The 15,015-nt window shown below is 46.4% G+C and overlaps 1 protein-coding gene across 1 annotated transcript in view; it reads right to left on the reverse strand.

Annotated features, from left to right (window-relative positions):
* Window positions 1-476: 476 nt before the first annotated feature.
* Window positions 477-15,015, reverse strand: part of CDON (cell adhesion associated, oncogene regulated) — a 104,488-nt gene continuing 89,949 nt past the window's right edge. The window contains exons 18-20 of the mRNA XM_056107603.1: window positions 14,930-15,009; window positions 3,174-3,448; window positions 477-1,187 (exon numbers count right to left, since the gene is read on the reverse strand). Coding sequence (XP_055963578.1) covers window positions 1,030-1,187; window positions 3,174-3,448; window positions 14,930-15,009 — 513 coding nt within the window. The 3' untranslated portion in view covers window positions 477-1,029. The remainder of the gene's footprint in view (window positions 1,188-3,173; window positions 3,449-14,929; window positions 15,010-15,015) is intronic.

A 15,015-nucleotide genomic window follows, 5' to 3' on the forward strand; every position in this document is an offset into this window, starting at 1 on the left:
TGTTACTGTCCCTCATGGCAGCAGAAACTGTGATTCATGAGCTGGCTCACCACAGCTAGCGGTGCCTGTTTACAGTGACAACGTTCTGAAAACAATGGGTTGTCGCCACCCGACCCCTCTCCCTGCAGATTTAGTCCTTTCTGAGAGACGCATCTTTCCAGGATCTGCCCTGGCTGGAAACGAGCAAAGTGACAAAGTGTGGCATCGAGAGCGGGACCCTCCACAGTGGAGAGAAACCATCTGCCAAGATGGGCCTCTTGGAGCCCCTTTTTCTGAAAGACTCCTTCTCTCTCTCAAGTGGCCCCTTCTCTTTATTCCTGCTCTTGGAAATGGCCACTGCGACCATGCTATGAGCGAATGCAGGTTTAAAGTCGAAGAGTTCGGAGGCATTCTCTTCTCTCGGGCCTTGGGCCCTTTCTGTGCACCGCGGTAACTTCAGCCGTGTCCGAGACACTGCTTCGGATGATGAGGCCTGTAAAATGGAACACAGCTCATCCTCACGGGCCGACAGGCCAGCCACCACTCACCAAATCCCTAAGACCTGCTGCAAGAAAGAGCAGGTTACAACCAGGGCTGATTTCAACCGCGACTCTCAGAAAGTCTGGTAAGACCATTGAGAGGCAGCGTTCCAGCTGGAAACCCGAACGGCCCCGGCAATTAGCCCCTGCGTGGCTGAATCAGCTCAAGGGCTGGCTCCTGGCAGAGGAAGGCTGCTGACTGTCAGGGGGTTCCTGGAGCCCAGGGGAAGATCCTTGCCCCTCCCTCTGGATGGTGGGAATTACGCAAGACTGGACTGTTTTCCACAGAAGGGAAGAAGAAACAGGGAGGGAAAATCTTTAGGTATAAATAATATAAACGGGCACATGTGTAGGATACATTCAAATGACATCACTACTGCAAAAAAAAAAATACAAAAATAAATAACGGTTCTCTCGGATTTGAACTGCTGTCCTTCACACAGTCCATCCCCAGGTCTGTTCTGGGCAGGGACTGGCTTGAATTGGGACCTGGCTAGCTGTCTGCACATGTTCAGGTTTCCTGGGGTTGCTGAAGGACCCCCGGAGGGCTGCCCAGTGGAGTATCTGGAGACCATGCCTTTTCCGTACAGTCCTTTGAGACGGGGGGCAGAATAAGATGATTCCAACTTAGCATTTTATTCTCTGTTTCCAAATGCACACAGCTGTCTCCTGAAAAACACACAGGTTTCGGGAAGCACGATGAAACACCAAGGTTGATTTTCACAAAGTGGTCTAACATTATTATTATTATTATTATTTTTACTTTGAGCAATACATAAATCTAAAAATGCAAAAACTGAGCCAGCTTATGTTCTGGAAGTGAGGAAAACAGCAGATTTAGTGGTTTAAGATAAAACTGAATTTGGATGATCAGATACACAAATTGATGTGTTAAAGCAAACTCCTTAATGCCCCTAAGTGATCATCTGAAAGACAAAAGTTCCAGAATCCACTCGAATTTGAAAAAGAGTCCCATGATCACAAAAACACTTTCTTCCAGCAAGTCTACTGTTCTGGTACAAAGGAAATCAGAGTCTATTTGGTGGCCTGAGAGATAGCACAGGAGTTAAATCGCTTTTTTTTTTTTTGGACTGTCCTAAGTTGTTTATTGCAGATGGCTGACCCTGGTTCAATTCCTGGCACTGCACCCGGTCTCCTGCACACCATCACAGCTGGATATGGCCCCAAACAAACAAAAGCCTATTTGGATTTGTTTCTGGAATGTAATGTAGTCTATGATAAAGGAGGACATGAATAACAGACTGTCAAAGAATCCTTCGGTCAACTCGGATTTGGAAGTATGCAACCCTCCCCACGCTCACTTTCTTAAGAAGTATGTGAGCTGATCACAGAGAAAAATCAGGAAAACATCTTTCCTGAGATAGTTCTTGGCCAACTGAATACTACTGAGAAACTTAAATTTGAAGAGGTGGGGCCAGGTAGATAGCTCAAGTAGGAGAACAAAAGCCTGGAAGGGTGAGGCCCTGACTGTGGTCCCAGGCTACAGGGCTGAGTAGTGCCCAAGACATCCCCCGTAACTCTGATCCCCACTCCCGCTGTGTCCCCTCTGCACTGCTGGGTGTGGCCTTTACATAAAAATACTCACAGATGCTCATAAGGACAAAGGCAAGTTGGTGTCTAGCACAGAAAAGACTAAGACAGCTAAGAGATGAATTCAAGCCTCATGGTAAACACAAAACAAACATCTAGAGCACTTAGGGGAAAATGAAGATGTTGATTCACCAGGGAAAACATCCAAAGAAAAAAGACTGACAAAAACTCATGGACAGAGAAAGATTAGGGCTGCAGAGAGGGCTGAGAAGGCTGAATGCAGGCTCTGCATACTGGACCTTGCACTGCATGGCCCCCCTAGAATCGCCGGGAACAATCTCCAAGCAATGAGCCAGGAGTAGCCCCTGAGAACCTTTGGGTATGCCCTCAAACAACACCACAAACAAACAAAAGAGAACACACACACAGACACAGATACACACACAGATACACACACACACACACACACACACACAGGAAACAGAGGCCGGCAGTAAAATGAACTCACCCATCAAAAGACACAGAGAGGTTGTGGAGAATGAAAAGTAGGGTTCATCAGTATTAGGCATGCAAGAAATTCTCATCCGATGACAAGACAAAAGAGATTCACAGTGAAAGATGCTATTTATAGCTAAAACTGGAGAGAAAAGGGCAGGAACTATTCTACGGGATAAAAACAGTACGCTTGATACATTCAAAGGAATCCTGCTCAGCTATTAAAAAGGATAAAGTTGTGCCTTTTGAGAGGACGAGGATGAAACCTGGATGGATTCTGAAATGCTATTTTGCAAGAAGTGAAAAACAAGTAGCAAAGCAGACTCATATGTGGAATATAACCAAAGCAGACAGATGCCAAATACAACAGAAATAACTCTCAGACTCCAGACTCTGGAAAACTGGGCCAACATAACTAGTTATGTTGGGGATCACCTGGATAGTTATGATGCCCTTGGACTTTGGTAGGGGGTGGTGGGAGATACACACACACACATACACACACACACACACACACCCCACACGGGCAAATCGGGCAAATCTCTCCTCAAACCTACAAACCAATGGGAAATCAGGACTGAATTCAGAGGCACAGAATGTCTCTCCTACCTGTGCTGCACTCTGCTGTATCTTCCGAGCTGTCAGGGCTGATCTCGTGTCTACTGTACTGACAGCAAGTTTGCTGAGTGGGTGTTGGTGCCACGTCTTCACTGACTTGCTCCTCAGGGGCTTGGCCACAGCTGGGGACTGTGGAGGCCAGACATCCAGGCATCTTCAAATGACCTAGTGGTTTCATTTCCATTCCTTCCTGAGGACAAGGGGTAGCCACTGGGAGCACAGGAAGGGGACTGACGCTGAAAGTGCTACTCGCTTTGGTGAAACACCTGCAAGATGGAAACGGAATGTGTGTAAAGGGATTGACAATTCTCTCTCTCTCTCTCTCTCTCTCTCTCTCTCTCTCTCTCTCTCTCTCACACACACACACACACACAGAAAGCTCACTTAGTATTTTAAAGACACTTGCAGTTCTTAATTATTTTTAAACGACCAAATGATCTGCTATGGTTTGAAATACCAAGATCTCAAACTCCCAAACAAAAAAGGAAGGTAAGAATATAATACCTGTTCTGAACATAACTGGTTCCACAGGATGTGAAAACAAATTCCTTAATGATAGTGCTTTCATTCACGTTACTAAAACGACCAGATAATCCCAGAAATGACATCTGTGTATTTGTGACCCTAAGAGACTCAAATCTACAGCTAATGAAATAGAAATGGAACAAATGCTCTTACACGGCGCCATTTACAGTAGACAGAGTACAAGGAATTTTCAATTCCATTACAGAGACTTTCGGAAAGATCTTTTGGTTGCACTTCACGGTGAAAGAAGAAAGCAAATCTCCACTGGGTTCTGAAATCGACTCTGAAATGACTTTTCCTTAACTGAGGTCTGAAAGTTTTTATGAGGGGCTGAGACGGCTCTGGAGCCCAAGTGCCTGCCTGGAACTGTGAGGCACAAGTTCAAGCCCTGGCACGTCCCTCTCACGCTAAATCCCAGCAGCTCTGCTGTCTGTGGTCGGGGGTGCCATGAGCCATTTCCAGTCTCACAGTAGTCACGGATGGAATAGTGCAAGTAGAGGGTATGACACCCTGGGCTGTAGCAGCTGCAAAGATGTGGGAGCTGCACCCACATCCCACATCCGGCGTGAACACAATGAAAGCGAGAGAGTCTGGTGAGAATGTGCCAGCCCCGAAAATCAAAAAAAGCACTGTGACCGCGGGTAAGCACTAAACCCACATGTGTGAGTGACCTCAGATCGGCATCATCAGAGGGAAGAGGAGAGTGGAAAATCAAACAACCAGAAAGCGTTCCAAAACTGAAAAGGAGGGGCCCCCTGGTAAAGTGGTTGTGACTTGGCGGTCAAGCGCAGACCTTGCATGCATGAGATCTGGGTTTGATCTCCAGCACAGCAAAAACAACAAACAACTTTTAGGTAACATGGTAGCCCCCCCAACATAGCGATGCTTACACTCATACAAACCCCTCAATGCATACATACACACACAGACACAGACGCTCTTAGTAAATGGGCCTCTCTGTTCATCTGCTCACAAATAAAGCTCTGCGGTGGGGCCGGGGAGACAGCTCAAAGGGCGGGTGCGCATGCCTGCATGCAGGACGCCCCCACTTCAATCTTGGACACCAAGGGGGCAGAAGTGGCTGAGCGCAGATTGCCAGATGTGCCTCGCCCACCCCCCCAAACAACCCCACATAGAAATCTATGCTGGTGCGCATGGACTCAGGTGGTCTGGGACCTGTTTGATTTGGTGAAGCAGAGAGGCCTTTCTGAGCAATCTCTAAGGCAGAAAATCAAGCTTCATAGTGCCAAAAGGGTAACAGACTCTAGTAATCTCGACAGCCTGAGACTAGGAAATGCAGTCCGGGATGGTGCGTAGTATTGGATCGGGAAGAAGAGGGAGAGACAGTATCAGCCTCAAACACGTTCTGGACATGACAGCAAAATCTCAGAGCAGCTCTGAAATATTTTCCGGAGGAGTATTCTATTTTAAACACATATCTGCGTATTTTATTAAGCATGATTATACGCAGAATTACTCTGATTAGATACTACATCAGTTTTGCACTGCTTTAAATAGAAGTCATTACTACCCTGCTGGGCAAGGTACTAAAACATGAACTCTCATGAATCTCTTGGATGTGTGACACTTCTTTTCCTGGGTGTGGCCTTTGAGGCTTCTGAAACAGTGGCATCTTGGTGGCAGTTTGTCTGGGTGGCAGTTAGTCTTGATATTCAGCTCAACCTTGCTCTTCTTGCGGCTGTGTCTCTGTCGCTTGGGGACAGAGTCCTGATTCTGAGTTGCTCCTCAGTCACTATACAACATGATGATATTCCTAGAGGGCCATGCCTGTCCTCACCCCCTGTACGCTCTTGGCCGGTCGCTGCAAGGACCCACCCCGCCTCATTGCATAAGTTGCCTTCTGGGACTTAGTTCCTTTGTGACTGTCACATAATAGATCGTAACAAATGCAGAGTAACAACAAATTGCTGAGTTTGTGACTGAGCAGCAGACACGCACCCAATCTCACCAACAAAGGAGCACAAGCGTGACTCTCACCATCCAACTTCTTGGCCATAGTCCTCTGGTCTCTGTATTAAAAGCAGGAGCGATAAATGACTCCCCCAACCCCCCAAAAAAGGAAGGGTTAAGGATTAACTTCAAAAACTGGACTCAGGGGCTGGAGCAATAGCACAGCAGCGGGTAGGGCATTTGCCTTGCACACAGCCAACCCAGGTTTGATTCCCAGCATCCCATATGGTCCCCCAGCACTGCCAGGAGTGATTCCTGAGTGCAGAGCCAGAGCCAGGAGTAACCCCTGAGCATCGTCAGGTGTGACCCAAAAAGCAAAAATAAGAAAACAAAACAAAACAAAAAAACAAAAAAACCTGGACTCAGTGTTCAGAATCCCCACCCTGCCCTTTAAGAATCAGGCAGATCATCATAGGAGGAGGAGGACAGAAAGCTTAGATTTTTTTTGTTTTCTTCCTTTGGTTGATAGCTAGCTCTGCAGTTGAGATGTGAATGAGAAGAAGAGGGAATGGAGTCATCAAATTCATGTACTGCAGGAAGGAGTCTAGCTAACTAACTAGCTAGACTAACTTCTCATCGGTTTTCAGACTCACACCAACTGGGCTGATCAAATCCTTAGCCTGAAAGTATGACCACTGTAAAGCGTTTCAGTCATCATCATTTCTGTGCACATCCTTTTTTGAAATCACTGGGAAAAGCCCAACAATGCACAGATTTTTAGGGTTTTCAATATGCAACGACTTGAAGAGCAGCTGTAATACCTGTATTTTTGGAAGCACTATTCCCAACAGTCACATTATCCTCTGGATAATCAGCCATGTAGCTCTTGTATTTTTTTCCCCTGGATAGATTATATACATTTTTCCAAGCTGACTTTTACTTGGCTATTTCCTGCCCGTTTCCAGTGTCTCCGAGACTCTTAAAAGTTGTTTCTTGTTCCTTCCTGACCTCTCAGTTCATTCATCTGTAAATTTCATCAGTGTCCTCTCTTCTCTCTTAGAAATTATCTAGACTGATGGTAAACAGGCCAGATTTAATATGAATCCAGTCCCACTAAACTAGCCAAGCACAGACCACATTTGATTACAAATCCAGAACTGTATTATTGCCTTCTGAATTGAGGAGAGAAGAGGGTGGAGGCCTTTGATATAATTGATTAGCATCTGTTTAACTGGACTAGGACTCTAGCTTAGTGATTAGAGTGAATGCTTCGTTTGTATGAAGCTCAGGGTTCGATCCTGGAGTGTGTGTGTGTGTGTGTGTGCGCGCACACACACACACACACACACATCCCGTCCCTCTCTGCTTAACTCTTAAAATGCCCAAATCACAAATCATGTCAGGAATTCTCAACTAAGTGTTTAGTATAGGGAACTACTCCCTGCAACTCTATTAAACAACTTTTAAATAAGCTGCTCAGTGAGCCCTAGCTTAAAAGCAGAAAAGGTTGAAATGAACCCATTACACAGTGCCCGACACCAGTTCCAGATGGCTAGAGCGAGCATCCCCTTCAGACCCGCCCTCAGCTGTGCACATCATGGCTCCAGTTCAGACCAAAGGCAGTATTTTCTCTCCAGACAGTTACTGCAGAAACAGAGGGATGAGAAAGAGGGCATAAGGTTGGTAATGACTTGTTTGTTTTATTTTGGGGGCCACACTCAGTGGTGCTCAGGATTTACTCCTGGCTTGTGCCGAGAAATTGCTCCTGGCAGGCTCCGGGGTCTACACGGAGTACCAGGATCAAACCTGGGCTGGCTGGCTGGCCTTATGCAAGTCAAGCGCTTTATCTGCTGTAGACAGCTCAAGCCCCTAGCTTGGATTTCTGTTCTGTTTTGGGGGCCACACCCAGTGATGCTCAGGGCTTACTCCTGGCTCCGTGCTCAGGAATCATTCTTGGCAGGGCTCACGGGACCAAATGGGATGCCTGGGATTGAACCCAGGTCGGCCACATACAAGGCAAATGCCCTCCCCACTGTACTATGGCTCTGGTCCGTCAGTTTTTTTTTTTTTTTAAAGACTGCTCCAAGGAGGACATGTAAGTCTAAGGTGGCAGAGGAAGAAATATGGAAGTACATTTCTCAAAGAGAAGGCCCCCAGTCTGGGGATCAAGAGAGCTCCCTGCAGAGAGGGGGGAGTGAAGGGGCAAGCTCAAATCCAGAATGATGTGTCCAGTCCCAAAGACAGCGGACAGCTTCTCTTCTTCTCCCCCAGGGGCTCCCGACTCCACAACTACCCTGTGACTGAGAGGCCACCCCCGGGCCAGTAATCGTATCCTTTTGCGTACCTGACTCTGCACTCAGGGATCACTACTGATGGGGCTCGGGGGACCATATGGGATGCTGGGGATGGAACTCGGGTTGGCCGCATGCAAGGCAAATGCCCTCCCCGCTGTGCGATCTCTTCAGTCTAGGAATCATGTGACTTTTACAAACTATACCTGCTACATGCCTCAGTCAGACTTCCATCTCACCTGGCCTCCTGCAGTCCCCCCAAAGGCTCCCCTGGGGTCTTCCCGTGCCCCCTCCAACTAACTCTCCAAACCTCATCCAGACTGTTGGATCGCAATGTTGTCCAGCTCCAGAGCTCCTACTGGCTCACGTGACTCTCTGGGAACTGCTCTCACCCCCCCAGACCAGGGCCCCTTCACCCTCACTCGCTTCCCTGTGGTTCTGGGAGGCTCTGCGACTCCGCTTCAGAGACTGGGCAGAAGTGATCTGTTGCCTCTGGTGCTGTGCAGGTGCCAGCGTCTCCCCCACTTTGATTTACTTCTAGAAACTCTCCAGAAGTTAGAGCAAAATGGTACTTTCTTCATGGAAGCCTTTCCTCATCCCTTTACCTTTTAAACATTCCTGATATAGTGGCATGTTTTTTTTAATGCTACTTACTGGTGTCATTTTTTAAAAATATAAATGATCTGTTTGTTTTCTTTTTTGGGTCATACCTGGTGATGCCCAGGAGTTACTCCTGGCTCTGCACTCAGGAATTACTCCGGGAGGACCATATGGGATGCTGGGAATAGAACCCAGGCCGGCTGTGTGCAAGGCAAATGCCCTTCCCACTGTCCTCTCGCTCCAGCCCACTGGTGTCATTTTAATAAAGATATGCTTGTATGTCACATTAGTGGCTCAATGAAGGTGAGATGATGCTTGTCTTGGTCACCTCACCAGCTTAGTGCCTGGCTCAGGCTATTCCTACAATAAATGTTTGCTCAATACATAAAATAATGAATCTTCCTTTTCTTTTCTCTCTTCCAGTGTGGTCACTCCCATTTTTATCTCTTTGAGGACAGGTCAAGGCAGTAAGCAAAAAAATAATCAAATGGTGGACACTATGTGAAATGTATACTTAGTCACTTGAAATACTCTGGAAAAAAAGCAAATAAGAACTTCAAGTAATCACAAATAGATATATGTATATGTATACATAAACATGGGCTGGAGCGATAGCACAGCGGGTAGGGCGTTTGCCTTGCACACAGCCAACATTGATGACCCGAGTTCAATTCCTCCGCCCCTCTGGGAGAGCCTGGCAAGCTACCGAGAGTATTCGATATGCCAGACACAGTAACAACAAAGTCTCCAATGGAGACGTTACTGGGCCCGCTCAAGCAAATCGACAATCAACGGGAGGGCCTTTACCTTATACATAAACATATATATAGCACTGTCTTCCTGTTATCCATCGATTTGCTCAAGAGGGATAGCACAGAAGGTAGGGCGTTTGCCTTTCTCGCAGCTGACTTGGCCGACCCCGGTTCGATTCCTCCACTCTTCTCAGAGAGCCCAGCAAGCTACTGAGAGTATCTCACCCACATGGCAAAGACTGGCAAGCTACCCGTGACATATTCGATATGACAAACACAGTAACAAGTGTCATGATGGAGATGTTACTGGGCCTGCTCGAGCAAATCCATGAACAATGGGAGGACAGTGACAGTGACAGTGTTAGCACAAAAGTGGGCTGCGCTGGTGGGTTCTTGAGAATTGTGTGAAAGTTTTGCATCCCAAACTTGGGAGGTTAAGAGGTGAGAGTTTAGTGCACGATGTTACTGGACCCGCTCGAGCAAATCGATGAACAATGGGAAGACAGTGACAGTGATATATATATATATATATATATATATATACACGTATATACACACACACATATATATGTATATATATCACTCTTAGTGATCTCATCTCTTTTAAAATCCTAGTTCTTGGACACGAATGGCTGCAAAATGCATATCTCCGAATCCCAACCTCCCTGAGCCATTGTCACCCATCTCCAGGACTCAGCTACCCACTACCAATGGACCCTCTCTATGTCCCCAAACCAAAACTAAATCCTCATTTCCTTTCCCTTTATCATTTACTCATTTCTTATTTTTACAGCTACTCCCCAACAACTGCCAGCACACCCATAGCAGCCGAACTGGGTTCCATTCCCAGCATCCCATATGGTCCCCTGAGTACCATTAGGAGTGATCCCCGAGTGCAAAGCCAGCTATGCCCCCAAAGTGCCAGCACACCCATATCTAAAACTTTCTGCTCATTCTGAACTTCCCCCTTTCTCTAGACCCCCGTAAGTCTCTAACTCTAGAACCTCACTTCTCTCTTCCTTTATATCCTGTCCCCTGCAGTAAAGTCATCATTTAATTGGTCTCCTTCCCATCTCACCTGTATTTTGTTGCCATCAATTCAGCCTCAACACTCTGAGCTTCCCTCTCAAAAACAGGCAAAACGCAGAATTCTGAGGCCACCGGCCCTGAGTCCCTAAACGATCTAACCCCCATGATGGTTTTATATGAAAATCTCCTTTAGCTTCGAGACCTACAGAAGAAGGAATTTTCCCATTCTGTAAATAGAAAATTATATGATTCGAACTCCAGCTCTGCATCGCTCATGAGACAGTGGGTTCTCTGCCAGAAGGGCTGGTGCTGGCACTCAGCAGGCGCTCATTAGATAGGAGCCCTGGCACTCAGGGCCCTCTGTGACGGGAACACAGCATGACTTTCCAGTTTTATAGCCTACCATTCTACTTGTCACATTCTTAGAAGGGATATCCAAACACAGTCCCAGGAATAGTGGCGCTAAGCATCCCAGTGGGTTCGTTAAAAACGCAAACTTGGAGGGGCTGGAGTGATAGCATAGTGGGTAGGGTGTTTGCCTTGCACGTGGCCGACCCGGGTTCAATTCCCAGCATCCCATATGGTCCCCTGAGCACCACCAGAGGTAATTCCTGAGTGCAAAGCCAGGAGGAACCCCTGTGCATTGCTGGGTATGACCCAAAAAGAAAAAAAAAAGAAAAAAAAGCGAATTTGGAGGCACCACCACAGACCAAATGAATAAAAAATCAGAAGTGGCACTGAGTGACCTGCATGTTCCCAAGAAGGTCAATGAATGCTGATGTTTGGAGGATCACAGTCCTGGACTATTTCACGACCTGATTAAGCTTTAGAAGATTTGTAATTTCCCTGGGCTCGAAACACCTCCCATGCATGGATAGGTTTGTGAGAAAAGGTAGCTTTACTCTGTGCCTTTTTTAACCTTTTTCCTGGTGTTTAGGGGCTCGCAGGACTGCTCAGGGGATGACACAGAGCCAGGGATCAAACCGGGGCCTCCTGCATGCAAAGCCTGTGGTCCAGCCCAGGCCTTAAGTCACCTCTCCAGCATAGAAAACACAGGTTCAGCCTGAAAAAAAAAAAATTTCTAAAACGCCTCCCCAGGCAGCCTTCCTGTCACTGAAACCATGCCTTTCACATATACTTGGCATTCAGAAAAGTCAACTCAATCTTAGCAATAATGCCCACATTCTATGATATATAATTCAACTACAACTGTGCATATGTTAGGCAAAAACCATGGGCCATCCACCTCCTAACGCTGGAAACTTGCGACAAATTTTGTCATTTGCGGGGGGGTCTGGAGAAGAGATTGCTGTTCTCCGTTTCAAAGCCGAAAGAGCTAGAATTTAATGACCCAAATTTTCCACGGTTGAATGAAGATACTTCTTGATACTCATCTGAACAATTATATTTGGTGTCAACTCACATAATGGGTGCTGGGTGCCCAGTGAGGCTGGGAGCTCGTGCGGGCAAGTGAGGACCAAGTGAGGACCTGCTTGCCAAGGACCCACCTGCCCCAGGCTGGTTCCCTGCAGGAGCAGAGGAGGAAGAGATGCCCGTTTCCTCAGGCTGGAGAGAAGCCACCTACAGCCCCAGGTAAGACTAACCCCTCTGAAGGGAAAATGCAAGAAGTCATTAACTTAAAAATGAAAACACACTCGTTCACTGCCTTAAAGAGAAAAACCACACATTGTAAAATCCCAGAGGTAAAGGCCCGGAGATGAATGTAAAATGCTTCTGGTGTTTTAAATTATTATTATTTAGCTATGCTCAGAGATCTGTCCTGGCAGGGCGGGATGTGGGGACCATATATGGTGCAAGGAATTGAACCTGGGTTGGCTGCACACAAGCCTTATCCTCCGTACTATCTCCTGGCCCCAAACTCATTTTAAGGAAAATGGGTGTGTTTTGAGTACTGAAGTTAATGCCTCCGGCTCGAAGGAACTCATGTTTCAAGTTCGATTCCTCTGCCCCACTCGGAGAGCCCGGCAAGCTACCGAGAGTATCTCGCCCACATGGCAAAGCCTGGCAAGCTCCCCGTGACATATTCGATATGCCAAACACAGTAACAAGAAGTCTCACGATGGAGACGTTACTGGGCCCACTCAAGCAAATTGATGAACAATGGGAGGACCGTGACCGACCATGACCGTGACCGAAGTTAATACGTCATCAGAAAGACATTATTAGGAACCAAGTACCAAAATCTAAATTATGTTGGCATGATCTTTCTTTTGTCAGCAAAGAACAGAGTTTCAGAGATCATACAACATTCCCAAAGTCACAGATTTAAGCAAAGGCACCACTATGCCTACTAATTACACCCAGGCCTTCTCGTAACAGCATTGAAATGCCCCACCCAGGGCACCACGTTACAAGCCAGTGCTCTCCTGCTGTCACCTAACACGTGCCATCTCATGTCTGGGCCCAGCAATGGTTGCTGAGGGCTCAGGGCGAAAGCATGTAATAAAGTCAGGCTGGTGGCCCCCGGCTCATGTTGGGCTTCCCACTTAGATGATACTCAACTGTGGCCCTCGGCTGAGAAATGCTGATTTAGGCAACACCATTGATTTGTGATAAATCCAGCCTCTTAGCAGGGTGTTAACCACCTGTATCAATGCTTTGGCCGGTTCCTGGGAAATATGGTACAACCACGACATGCCCAGGAGAAAAATACGACTTCAGAGACAGAGAATGCCTTAAATGTGGCTGACCCAGGGTGATCCCTGGCACCCATATGGTTCCCTAAGGCCGACCAGGAGTGATCCCTGAACACTGCTGGGTAAGGAGCAAACCTCCACCCTAACGTGATTCAATCAGCACCTTAACATCTGGGTGTGGTCCTTTAGAAGTTCACAAGCACAACAGGCAAATCTCAGCACCGCAGGTCCTCAAATAAGGTCTTTTCCTTCAGTCACGTTGCTCTTACGCTGATGGGAAAACACTGACCAGCTGGGGTCTAGTCTGTGGCAGCTGCCCACCGACCTCAGGTCGGGGGGTAGGGGGGTTGGCTCTGGGGCTCTGGTTCCCCTTCGCATCCCCAAGATGTGTGGCTGATTCATGGGAACATGCCTCCAGTATGTCCAGTATCCCAGCAGGCGTGTGTGTGTGTGTGTATGTGTGTGCGTGCGCACGCGCGCATGCAGGGGGTGACTGCAGGCAACCTGCACTGAAAGGGGAGGGCGCTAGATCCCAGGGCTGGTTCTCAGAGGTCCCAGCCACTGAAATGGCATCAGTGGGTTGGAAAGTAAATCCCCATTATTATTTACTATTAAAAAGTGTTTTGGGGTTTGGTTTCCGAGCTTGGGGATTTCTTGTGGCCAGCAATATGCCCTAAAGAACTTATGTCTTGTTTACAGCAATTAACTGAGGGTCAGATTGGATTTGTTATGGATCATTTCACTTAGAAACGGAAGTTTCCAAGAACTTATCCAAGATCCAAAGTGAGGACTTAGAAAATAGGCAGCAGCACTAGCTAACAGAGGAACTCTAAATGCGGGTTCACAAATGAGAAAAATCTCCAGAAAGCATCATTGTCATTGTTTTGTGAGTCTCACATTACACGCTGGAACAGTATGCAGCTAACATTGGAACGACTTGGGTGGTGCAGAAAACCTGAGTATAGCTCACAGTCAGAGATCTGGTCTGCACGATCTCCGCATGGGGAAGGAGCTGACCAGCGTCCACTGTTGGCTGGATTTAGTCGTGCTGCCTCTGACAATCACAAACGCCCACTGGATCCGTGGGCCTCCCTGTTCCACTCAGCCATGGGACAAACGTATTTTTAATTCTGGTTTTAAAAACTCCCAGAAAAGCTCTTATCTTAATATTTAAAAAAAAAGACTGAAAAGCCAAACCCCATTTCAATTAAGAAATACCCTGTATATATTCTAGTTATTTTAAGTGCTAACTATAATACAATTTTAAAAGAGTCTTAAATACAGCTGGAATAAACTTTTGAGACCATGCAATCCAATACTATCATCATGCAAAAGAAAAAACTAAATTTTCCGGTGGACATTATTTTTAATATAGCAAAAATGTTGATAATTCATTGGAATGTTTAGATGGATCAAACAATAGCCTTCTGAATATTCTTTCAAAACTTAAATGAACATAATCATCTTGAGGTACACACAAGAATGTACATATATTTAAAATGCAAAAAAGTACCCCAGAAAAATGAAAAATTTGTCTTAAATTAAGAATTACCTTAAATCTTTAAGATTTACCAAAGAAAAAAATGGACTCATCCAGTAAGAAAAATTATCAACATTACTGTAGAAAAAAACTATACATCTATATACTACTTTTGCTTCTCCCCAAAATTCAAACACGGTCTCATGCAGAGTAGAAAATAACAGGCAAGAAAAGGTCAAGTCTGTCTCCAGAGGATGACTAAAGATTCTGAAAATATCAAGCCTTTTTTATTATACCTCCACAAGAAACAAAGTTTCTAACACCGCCATTAAAGAAACCCAGGACCAAAAAGATGGAAATTGGAAAATGGGGCAGAAAACGAGCAACAACAGTCTGAGATTTCGAGTGCAGCTGAAAGTTCCATCATGCTTTGCTGCAGGGAAAAGTCAAAAGAGTCACAGTCCTGCTCCCCGCCCCCCTGCACAGATAAAGTGCAGCCTACCTGTTGTTGTTCCGACAGTTCCGACAGTTAAAGCATTCCAGTGGGTCCGTCTGGGGGACCGCAGTGTACACACCACCACCCTTGAT

The sequence above is a fragment of the Sorex fumeus genome, unplaced genomic scaffold, assembly GCF_029834395.1.
Source record: "Sorex fumeus unplaced genomic scaffold, SorFum_2.1 ptg000169l, whole genome shotgun sequence".
In the NCBI taxonomy this organism is placed as follows: domain Eukaryota; kingdom Metazoa; phylum Chordata; class Mammalia; order Eulipotyphla; family Soricidae; genus Sorex; species Sorex fumeus.